Below are 12218 nucleotides of genomic sequence, written 5' to 3'. Positions count from 1 at the left end.
CATCTAATATAAAGTGGGGCCAAAATTACACCGTAAAGGCACAGTAATGGGCAAAGTTGACCTTATTATTACCATATGCATTTGTAGGAGTGTCCTATTTAGACAAAAAAATTATGGGAGCAGAGTATTTAAATGAATCATGCAAGGTGATTAACAAAGGTTTGTGCTCGTCAATTTACAGGTCTTTGCACCATTATTTATCGCCTAAAAAAAGCAAGTCTTAAACCAGACGCTAACCGTTGGGCTGGTCATTACGGAAATGATCCTGCTGTGTGTGTTCTTTCATTTGCACATGGTCAGTAGATCACTTGCAGAACTTTCCACTCCCATCTGTGTTTGTTTTAAATTTCGCTTTCACGCTAATTTGCCCTGTTTAGCCCCCTAGTGTGTTATTAGAAAAGGTTGTGAAGAATGAAAAATTATTTCAATGGAGCTGGCACATAATCTCTCATAGTGTTTGTTACTATGGTTTTCCACTAGTAGTCAATATTAAAAAATGATGTTTGCTAAGGCAAGCATCACTTCATTTTCTCATACTTTAAGGATTAGTCACTTCAAAATGAAAGTTTCCTGATAATTTACTCAACCCCATCTCATCCAAGATGTTCATGTCTTTCTTTAGTATAAAATACATTAAGTTTTTTGAGGAAAACATTCCAGGATTACTTCAATTGCAACCAATGGGTTGAACATCCAAATCAATGCAGTTTCAAAGGGCTTTGAAGGACAATCCCAGATGAGGAATAGGATCTTATCTAGCCAAGCCATCGGTCATAAAAATAACACAAAATTCGATATACTTTCTAACCTCAAATGGGCTAAGTGTTGCTCTTCTTCACGACGTATGACGCCATCACATTGGAAAGGTCACGGCCATGGTACTTCCACATACGTCACGTAACGTGCGTGACCTTTCTGAAGTGATGTCATACGACATGAAGAACAACAACACTAACGTTTTTAGAAAACGACAGATGGTTTTGCTAGATAAGACCCTATTCCTCATCTGGGATCGTGCAGAGCCTCCGAAGCCCTTCGAAACTACATTGATTTGGACCTTCAACCCATTGGTTGAAATTTAGGTACATTATATAGAGAAAATATTTATATCCTGGAATGTTTTCCTCAAACAAAACACAATTCCAGAAACATCATGCTCCCGAGAAACTGATCATAATTTCTGTCTGTTAAAACCGCATGAAGTTCAATGGGTCTGGCAGCCAAAGCACAAAAAGGTGCAACAAACTACATACTTTCAAAAGCTATTGACTTAGTAAATGTACAAAAAAGAAGCAACAATATATTTCATCCAGAAATCCCACTCTAAATCAACACAAATAAAAATAAAAAGACTCTGCAAACTCATGTCCAGAGGCCCTGTCCCAGCTCACAAGAAAATGTACCTATATTTTCCATGTTTACATCCAGTAGACTTTTTAAGTGTCTTTTTTAATGCATTTACAGGGAATCTTAATCATGGGAAACAGAGTATCACATTCTAAAATATTAATTATCATTGCTTTATTTATTTACTGCAGAAGCAGTAGACAGAAAAAAAGATGTGTCGGCAGTATAAAGACCCAGCAGGATTAGCCATTAATTTGAATATTACAAAAGGAAGCTCTATTGCTACAAAATCACCTCCTTTTTATGTATGCCATGACCAATTGTTTACTGAGAAGGCTGAATATGCTATCACCCCTGATACAAGGTCAAGGCTATTTTGCGGGACAGTACCGAAATTGGGAGCTTTGTTCCATGTCCTGCAAAACATAAGCAGTGATCCTCAAAAGTGAACTAATGAGTCAATACATCATCAATCCTTCTTTTAAAACATGATTTTGTTGTTGGTAAGCCAGTGTTTAGACCCAGTGTCAAACCGGATGTGTTACGTCGCATCAAATAAAATCTTAAAAGTAAAGATTCGCTATTGGCATCTAAGGCTCCATGAAGAACCCTTTAAAGTGGTCATGACATCAAATTTGACTAGATCGTTTGACATAAAAGGTCTTTGTACAATAGCTTATGATTGAGCTATGCTTAATTTCATAGCTTAAAATGTCCTCCTCACTTTAAACAAAACATTTATTTAATCAAGCTCCAAAAACAAATCGGGATCTGGGACACACTGGCAAATATATTTGCATATAGACAAATAGTTACACCATAGACTGTAAAAAAATCTGGACGTAGTGTCTGTGACGTCACCCATAGGATTCTGAAGGGCAGTTTTGAAGCGTAAAGTAGAGACAGAGCTGGCTGTTGCCATCTTGGCAACACGTCATCGCGTGTCACACCGGTTAACAGAACGTGGGTAAAGAGGCGGGACATGGGCGGAGCTGACGTGATGACTATAGACGGTGGATAAATGGCTATCTACCTGTCAATCAAAGTGGCCACGCCCTTAATTATGCAGAACTTTAAGGCTTTATATAACGTAAACGAATGATTAATAAAAAAATTCATTCACCCCCCTCACAGTTGTCATGAAGGGCAAAATTAGCCGTATAGATCAAAACCACAATTTGTGCCAGGCTGTAAACATGTTTTGTTTGTATTGGATCATCTAACAGCAGCTGCACCACAAACGGTACGTAAATGATTTCATAATGCTTTTTCTGTGAATTACTATGCAGTGACGTTAGCCAATCAATTAGTGGACAAAGCCTTAAAGAATCCGCCCCTTAAAGGTGCACTGTGTACATTTTAGCGGCATCTAGCGGCACGGTTGTAAATTGCAACCATCCACCGGTCACCCCTCCCTTTCGAAGCACGTTGAGAAGCAACGGTGGCCGACACAGGACAAAGATTTCATCGTCTGAGACAGCAGAGAGTAGCTAGTGCTCTGTAGAGCAGTTTGTCCGTTTAGGGCAGGGGTGTCCAACCCTGCTCCTGCAGATTTCAGTTTCAACCCTGTTCCAACACACCTCTCTGTAATTATCAAGCAGCTGAACACCACGATTAGATGGTTCAGGTGTGTTTGATCCAGGTTGGAGCTAAAATCTGCAGGGTGGTAGCCCTCCGGGACCTGGTTTAGGGTTACTGTAGAAACATGGCAGCACAAAATGTCGACTTCACTGAAATGGGACTCGTGGTGAATGTAGATAGAAATGGCTCATTCTAAGGTAATAAAAACATAACCGTTCAGTGGTCTTTGTACACCACTGAAAACATAGTTATGTATATTATATTGCACTTCTGTCTGTAGATCCTTATTAATATTACAAACTGCACCTTTAGAAACGGAGAAAGAAACATATTAAAATAAAATATCATGGCCCCTTTAACATATATTGAACCTTTAGATTACAAAAAAGTTTCTTTATAGTGGAAAAATGTTCTTTAGATTATTAACATTTTCTTCACACTAAAAAAAAGCGGTTCTTTTAAGAGCTGTTTACTGAAAGTCTTTATATGGCATTGTTGCAAACATCCCCTGCCTTTCCTATTTATTTTAATCATATTTACATAGTCTAAGAGTAGTACATTTATCTCTCTCCCACGTGACCTGCATTGTCCTGCACAATCACATCTGCTTTCCTGCAACAGAGCAATAACCAGGTGGTCACCCTAAAAAAGGGCCTCCAAAATGTAACACAAAACGGCTGGAAATCCTTTCAGCAGATGCCCTTCCAGCTAAAATTGGATCGATATGTGTACATTTGCCATCTGCACCTGGCATGAGCGCTACTATGACTGTGAAAAAGGTTTCGGCGGCCATGCAAACTCACCTGGGATCCTTCTGAATGCTGTCAATGGAGGGAGAGCGGGCCAGGGTGCCCTCGGGTGGCAGGGCAGGGCCGGACTTGCTGTAGGGAGACTCCACAGAAGAGCAGTACGGCAATGTGCGGTAAGTATCCGTGTAATTGGCACCCTGACCGGACGCGTAGCCACCTCTGGGAAATGTCCCTGTGGCATTCTGACTTCCTGTTCGCTGCAAGGGTACGGAGTCAACACCAGGGGAGGACGGGGCTATGGCAGGAGAGTAGGGACAAAACAAGAAGTTCAGGACCTGCTCACAGAACTGGTTCACTAGTTCTAGGTACAGGAACAATGAGAGGGCAGTGAGAAGACAAGAAGACAAAGACATGATACGATGAAAGAATGGCAAGGAGGGAGCGAAAAGGAGAGGAAGAGACAACAGCAATGAGACCGGCAATAAAAAAGCTCCTTGACAGGTACACATTATTGATATTGCTAGTCAACTTTCTTATCACATTTAAGGCCCGTTCACACCACATATATTAAGGATATCTATATTACTGTTTCTGGATTCTGATTGGCTGTCATTGTTTTTATCAGCTAAGAAAAGTCATTCTGAAAGCGATTCCAACTATATTGTTCCTCTGTGCTGTTATCATTATAGTCATGGTGTGGACTCTGCAATTTTATTACAATTTAGAACAATTTTTAGAACGATATCTTTATTGTTATAGTTATTTTTTTATCCTTGGTGTGAATGGGCCTTTATAAACACATTTTATATTAAACAGTAGAAACAGAAGCCCATGTGGCAGATTAAAAATTATTCATATGACAACAACTGTGCTTGAAGATGTCCAAAAAAAGGATTGCAGTGATTTTGCAGTGTAAAATGTATGATACCTAAAAAATTCTGACTTTATAACTTTATATCTTACTATTCAGAGAAACAAAAAAGTCAGAATAGTGAGATATAAAGCCAGAATGGTCTTTTTTCCCCTCATAATTGGACTTTATAAGTCATAATTGCAAGTTTATATCTCACTATTATAAGTAAAGAAGTCAGAATTGTGAGATATTAAGTAAGAAATGTGTGATACATAGTCAGAATTGCGAGATATAAACTCGCAATTGGGAGAAAAAGTGTGACTTCTGACTTTATCAGAATTTTTATTTTAATTATCTTTTAAAATGTTCAATAAAACACCCATTCCACCGTGACCCATATGTGTGACGTTTTATGTTTGTTTTAAGATTGATTGTGATTTGTGACCTCGTTTTTTTTTCCCATTTGAGCTTCATGATATGATTTCTACGTTGGTTATTTGTCCTTCTCTCCATAGCAGTTTGTTCCTATGGTTACTGATGAATTAGAGTATTCTGTTCAGGTGTGTCTACTTCATTTCTCCTTGTTCAGATCTGCATGGAAGCCCTCAGTTCTCCTCTGTCCTGGATTGATCCTGTCTGAGTTAACGTGGTTGTATATTATCTTGTTTGTGTTCAGTTATATTAAGGATCTCCTTCGTTGTGCGCTTCATTACAGCCACCAAAACCATTACAATATGCTTGTATAGTGGATTTAAAAAAGTCCAAATTACAGTCCAAATTTATAGTAGCAACTGCTTTTGGTGCATTAAAATGTTCCAAAACTTGCAACTAAATAATTCATCTTGATGCCTGATGACTCAGATTGACCGTGCTTACGTAAGCACTAAATTTAGTTGTGTACGTTTAAAAAATTCCTGTGAAAAATTAAAATGATTAACTGCAAACATGGCGAGACAGGGTGGCTGACAGCATCAGATCCAAACTTCAAAGGTAGATCACTGTAATGCATATTTGTTCGGTTTTTAACATATTGAGGTGACAGAGTGTATTCATTTCGCTCAATAGGAGGGTAATGTGGCAGCCACTGTCTGCTAGACAGTCACAGTGGAGTGTCTCATAAATCTGCAGTGTGAGACGATCAATGGCAGGGTTCTGAGTCTTTACCACAACACTGCCAGTGAAGCCGTAAAACAGGACTATTAGTCACCAAACACAAAGTGCACCCTGGGAAAAAAGGATCAATGTATCTTCCGAGACCATCCATGACTCTTCAGCTTCCTTTAGAGAAAATGTTGCACTTGCTCAGTATAGGCTAACGATAATTAGACAGTTTGAGATTAATCGAGACTGGTTGAGAGAGAGACAGAGAGAGAGAGAGAGAGGGGGGGGGGGGGGGGGTACTTGACGGATTGAATTAAGCTCCCTGAGCCAGAATATACGGGAAGCTGATGGAGAAAGGAGATGTAAAGTTCAATGAGCAGACATAAGTTTTACACATTAACCAAACCTGGACTTTTCTGATGGTCAAATCATTGCCCTGCCAATTTTTCACTGGTCCCACCACAACCAAAAACATAAAAAAGGTACATTATAAAACATATAAACCTTAAAATATGTACTTTGTTGTGTTCTGTCTTCCTGTCTGAATTTCTACAGCATGAAGTTAAGATCTAACATATTTACGAATGAACCGCTTATTTTTAAAGTCTTCCTGGATTAATGATATATGTTACGCTATCTGCTTAAAACATTACAATGCTAATAATAACTTTTGTTAACCTTATAAAAAGTAAATCCACTTCATCAGCTAATTACTCTTTGACAGTGTTGCCATAGAAATATACAGATCTACCGCAAACATGGAAGCATACAGGCAGTGCAGAATTATTAGGCAAATGAGTATTTTGACCACATCATCCCCGTTATTCATGTTGTCTTACTCCAAGCTGTATAGGCTGGAAAGCCTACTACCAATTAAGCATATTAGGTGATGTGCATCTCTGTAATGAGAAGGGGTGTGGTCTAATGACATCAACACCCTATATCAGGTGTGCATAATTATTAGGCAACTTCCTTTCCTCTGGCAAAATGGGTCAAAAGAAGGACTTGACAGGCTGAGAAAAGTCAAAAATAGTGAGATATATTGCAGAGGGATGCAGCAGTCTTAAAAATAGCCAAGCTTCTGAAGCGTGATCATCGAGCAATCAAGCGTTTCATTTAAAATAGTCAACAGGGTCGCAAGAAGCGTGTGGAAAAACCAAGGCGCAAAATAACTGCCCGTGAACTGAGAAAAGTCAAGCGTGCAGCTGCCAAGATGCCACTTGCCACCAGTTTGGCCATATTTCAGAGCTGCAACATCACTGGAGTGCCCAAAAGCACAAGGTGTGCAATACTCAGAGACATGGCCAAGGTAAGAAAGGCAGAAAGTCGACCACCACTGAACAAGACACACAAGCTGAAATGTCAAGACTGGGCCAAGAAATATCTCAAGACTGATTTTTCTAAGGTTTTATGGACTGATGAAATGAGAGTGAGTCTTGATGGGCCAGATGGATGGGCCCGTGGCTGGATTGGTAAAGGGCAGAGAGCTCCAGTCCGACTCAGACGCCAGCAAGGTGGAGGTGGAGTACTGGTTTGGGCTGGTATCATCAAAGATGAGCTTGTGGGGCCTTTTCGGGTTGAGGATGTGAGGAGTCAAGCTCAACTCCCAGTCCTACTGCCAGTTTCTGGAAGACACCTTCTTCAAGCAGTGGTACAGGAAGAAGTCTGCATCCTTCAAGAAAAACATGTACTCCAAGTACTCCACAGCGTGGCTGGCAAGAAAGGATATAAAAGAAGAAAATCTAATGATATGGCCTCCTTGTTCACCTGATCTGAACCCCATTGAGAACCTGTGGTCCATCATCAAATGTGCGATTTACAAGGAGGGAAAACAGTACACCTCTCTGAACAGTGTCTGGGAGGCTGTGGTTGCTGCTGCACGCAATGTTGATGGTGAACAGATCAAAACACTGACAGAATCCATGGATGGCAGGCTTTTGAGTGTCCTTGCAAAGAAAGGTGGCTATATTGGTCACTGATTTGTTTTTGTTTGGTTTTTGAATGTCAGAAATGTATATTTGTGAATGTTGAGATGTTATATTGGTTTCACTGGTAAAAATAAATAATTGAAATGGGTATAAATTTGTTTTTTGTTAAGTTGCCTAATAATTATGCACAGTAATAGTCACCTGCACACACAGATATCCCCCTAAAATAGCTAAAACTAAAAACTAAAACTTCCAAAAATATTCAGCTTTTATATTAATGAGTTTTTTGTGTTCATTGAGAACATGGTTGTTGTTCAATAATAAAATTAATCCTCAAAAATACAACTTGCCTAATAATTCTGCACTCCCTGTATAAAGATAAAGCATCTTAAAATATTTATAAAAATATAGTATCCCTCAAATTGAGCCCTGTCAATGGTGAGTTTCCAGACCAAACATCTTGATGTGGGTCCGGCTTGTCAAGCTATAAATACATCGCTGTGAGAGACAAATATTTAAATGTTTGCTGATGCATTTAGTTCTGCCAAATTTACAACAACAATTTATATTCAAAAAGCCCACAAATGTGAGTTGCTTTCAAAAGTAGATCACTAACTCCACAATTCTTTGTTTTTAACATAAAGACAGTGTACATCTGGCCCAACTGAAAAGTGTGGGTGTTTGGTTTTCAATGTTTTCAAACTCATTACTCCAATGTGAATATTTCAAATAACTCAAGGCCTCTAACTGGTTCAGCACTGAAAACCCCAGGGGCTTTCAGTGCAAACACCTTCAGCAGGTGAAAATCCATCTGTATGTCATTCATTAATTCAGAAAAAGTCTAATTAAGGCAGTGTACCTACCATTGACTGTTTTGAATTTCACTCCATCTTAAAAGATCAGATACTAAGGTCACACGTTGTATAAAGGAAAGAAGAAATGTGTGCATTGGAATTGCAGCATTATAGCATGATTACATTTTAAATAACCATGTAATCAAATAATGCTGCAACTGCAATGCATATATTTCTTCTTGACACACTTTTCCAAAGAGTAAGTATTCCGCTTATCACAACTGTATGTGCAAGCGCTGCTGCCCCAGGCCTTCTGCGAAGACTTTATCATTATGAAGTGTTGCCACTCTGCCACAGCAGCGATGCCTCGGGAGAATGACCTTTCTGTGACCTTCACATTCCATTAGCTTATCTTATCAGAAACGGTGTATCTTATGCGACCCCACACAGCAATACACGGACAAGGGCTTTCCTCGGCAGAGCGCGAGATAAAATGACCAAACGGACAAGGACTCGCACAAACCCGAAGCACTACACGAGGTTGATAACATCTTGCATAATATCTCGACAACCGACCCGTCTCGTATCTATTATTTGTCATCAGCAATCGTAAACAATGCAAGAGCAGAAAGTAATAACTGGGAAATATCAGACTGCATATATATTCTGTATAAAATGATAAATGAACCCATAAACAACAATAAAGCAGGTGTTTATTAACTCACAGTAGGTTTTTCATCTTTTTCCATCTGTGAGATCATTTAATGGTCAGTTCTAGCATCGACTCAATACCTTCTCTACAACTTTATGATCCACTGCTGGTTAATTTGACTACTGTAGAGCCTTACAAATAGCCAGACTGTGGTCTCCATCATCTAAGAATGGTTGAGAATAAAATGGTGTATTGCCTAGTACAATGGCTAGTAAACACTTCTCTCTGGGGCCACATTGTGCGCTCACCATCTCGCCTGAATTGCTGACAGTTTCTCTTATTCATTTTGTACAGCGGCTGTTAACGAGGGCAACTAGCCGATAATGTGCTTCAGCGAATCCTGCTATTTCCTGACAACAGCGGTTGACGATGTAATTCTTTAATTAACTCGCATACTAAGCCTTTTTGTTGCTGTTCTGCTTCCTTTGACATCGTATACAGTCTTTTCTTAAGCCAGTTTGAAGGACACTTGTGAATAACAGCCAACTTTCATTTGCTAATCTGTGCCTTCACTCTCTGAACCGTATAAAACAACAAGACAACCAATAAAACATATTTTTCCCCCTGCTCAGAATCACAATACACCATTAGTTGGAGGGAGGGAGGAAGGGAGGAAGGAAGGGAGGGAGGGAGGGAGGGAGGGAGGGAGGGAGGGAGGGAGGGAGGGAGGGAAGGAAGGAAGGAAGGAAGGAAGGAAGGAAGGAAGGAAGGAAGGAAGGAAGGAAGGAAGGAAGGAAGGAAGGAAGGAAGGAAGGAAGGAAGGAAGGAAGGAAGGAAGGAAGGAAGGAAGGAAGGAAGGAAGGAAGGAAGGAAGGAAGGAAGGAAGGAAGGAAGGAAGGAAGGAAGGAAGGAAGGAAGGAAGGAAGGAAGGAAGGAAGGAAGGAAGGAAGGAAGGAAGGAAGGAAGGAAGGAAGGAAGGAAGGAAGGAAGGAAGGAAGGAAGGAAGGAAGGAAGAATACACTTATTGGGTAACACTTTATTTTAAGGTTCAGTTATTAACTATTTACACATTGCTTATTAACATGCATATTACTAGGATATTGGCTGTTTATTAGTACTTATAAAGCACATTTGAATGCCTTAATCTTCATGACCTTATTCTACATCCCTTAATCCTACCCATTACCTAAACTTAAATGCTACAAAACCTACCTTACTAACTATTAATAAGCAGTAAATTAGGAGTTTATTGAGGCAAAAGTCTTAGTTAATAGTGATATGTGTTCCCCATTTATATTAGTCACTCTCTTTAGGGGAAATTTTAATTTGGAAGAAAGGTCTAAATTTAGCAGAATCAGTTGGGTCGGGATGAAAATCAATCCCAGTGGTAAGTGGGTGAACACAGAGTGAATGCAGAATAGTGCACAATAGAACCTTGCGGGAGCGGGACGAACAAAAAACAGTCCCATGCAGACCTCTAGCTCCAACTACCAGAGTCCAACTCAAGGCCCTGGAACCCATTCTATTTTTAGCTCAAATCAACAGCTATAGCACATGCTAATGCAACTTATTTACCGTCTATATAAACAAGTAAGAAGTCCTTGCTTATAGAGCCAATGTAGTGTTTACCTTCATCTATCTCTTTAGCACAATGGTAAGCACAAACACTTCAACATTACAGAAACTCTTTTAAACCTCAAACATAAGAGCATTATACACTAACAGGTCTTTCCCTACAATTACATTAAATGTTCAAATTAAGTTTTATTCTAAAAATCCGCAGCCTAATTAAAAGTTATCAAGAAAACAATAACAGACCAATTCATTGTTACTACAACGTAAAAAAAAAAAAAGGCAATTAACGCAGAAATTTAAGTTTACATTACAGACGATATTAAGTTGATGTAATGATCAACATAATTGTTAACAGAACTCCACAAAATAATTTTTGCAACTTAAAAGTTTTAATTAAAACATTAAATAAGAACGTTTAAGTTGTGGTTACAGGTCGTCTACTTTTATTTTTTATTTAAGTGTAAAATGTTAGTGTTTATATACTGCTAATTTATCCCAACTGCCATTTTCACCTTGAATTCAATGGTTTCCTGGTTCTAATTCACCCTGAGGAACTTTTTATTGTAATAAAGTAAAATTGCCTATGTACCTCAGTGGATGTATATCAAGAGCTGGATGTAATTGTTTGCATTTCGTGGTTTGACTACGACGGATAACAGGCGGCCGCAGCTGTGGAACAGCGATAGATCGAAGTGCGTGTCTGTGTACACAACAGAAGATTAACGCTGCTGCCTTCTGCCACTGATAACAGCCATGAACCCTCAGCTTTCACTGCCGGATCACCACTCATTATAACACACACTAACACAGTAAAATGTCTGCTGAAGAATGGAATATGCTTCTTCTATATTAAAGGGGTCATAAATTAAGAAATCAACTTTCCCTCGAGCTTTTACATTATATATAAGGGCATGTTAATATAAGACAATCATATAAGTTTCAGAGCTGAAGACATTCTTGTTAGTCAAAGAAAAGCTTTTATTGACGGCTGGCTCATCAAACGTCTGATCTGCGATTGTGCGTCCCCATGAAGAACAAGGAGACGAATGCCTAATTCTGTAGCCCCGCCCAATGATTCTTTTCCATTTTTAGTTGATTGTCGTCGTGTAAATATACCTTCAGTTTTCCCTTAGTTTTGTGTTCAGACAGACTATTAGTACCAGAGCAAACACTGTTGATTTTAGTACTTTAAAAAAAAAGTGTCCCATTTTGTCTCGTCTGTTAGCTATCACTGTCCATCATCACAGTTTCCAATTCCATTGTGCATTGCATTCCATCCTAAACTTGTATTGAGATTGTGAATGTGTAATAATAGAAAGAAAGAGAAGAGCCCTCTATTTATAATCGCTGAGGCTAATTGTATTAGGAATCTCTTATTTACATTGTGTTTACACTTTGTAGGTTATAACAAAAGGATTTGCAAGCGTGCAAGTGCTAACGTTGACCAAAACAAAACCGTGTGTGTTTTCAGCATTCAGCGGTAACTTACTGACTAGCACCTCTGATAGGCCACTGATTTCACATGCTCAACCGATATGATTATGATTGGCTACAATGCTCAAGGCTTGCAAAAACACACTGTAAATAGAAACCTTTAATGCTCAGAGAGCACGTTAGAAAGCAGCAACTCTCTTTGAG

The 12218-nt window shown here is 39.1% G+C and overlaps 1 protein-coding gene across 1 annotated transcript in view; it reads right to left on the bottom strand.

Moving 5' to 3' along the window:
* ctnnd2a (catenin (cadherin-associated protein), delta 2a) overlaps window positions 1-12218 on the bottom strand; it is a 396135-nt gene that overhangs the window by 162503 nt on the left and 221414 nt on the right. The window contains exons 12-13 of the mRNA XM_067434320.1: window positions 10497-10515; window positions 3732-3972 (exon numbers count right to left, since the gene is read on the bottom strand). Of these exons, the coding sequence (XP_067290421.1) occupies window positions 3732-3972; window positions 10497-10515 (260 nt within the window). The remainder of the gene's footprint in view (window positions 1-3731; window positions 3973-10496; window positions 10516-12218) is intronic.

Source organism: Pseudorasbora parva, chromosome 24, assembly GCF_024679245.1.
Source record: "Pseudorasbora parva isolate DD20220531a chromosome 24, ASM2467924v1, whole genome shotgun sequence".
In the NCBI taxonomy this organism is placed as follows: Eukaryota; Metazoa; Chordata; class Actinopteri; order Cypriniformes; family Gobionidae; genus Pseudorasbora; species Pseudorasbora parva.
The sequence above is the reverse complement of the archived record's forward strand: the minus strand, read 5'-3'. Positions and strand labels throughout refer to the sequence as shown.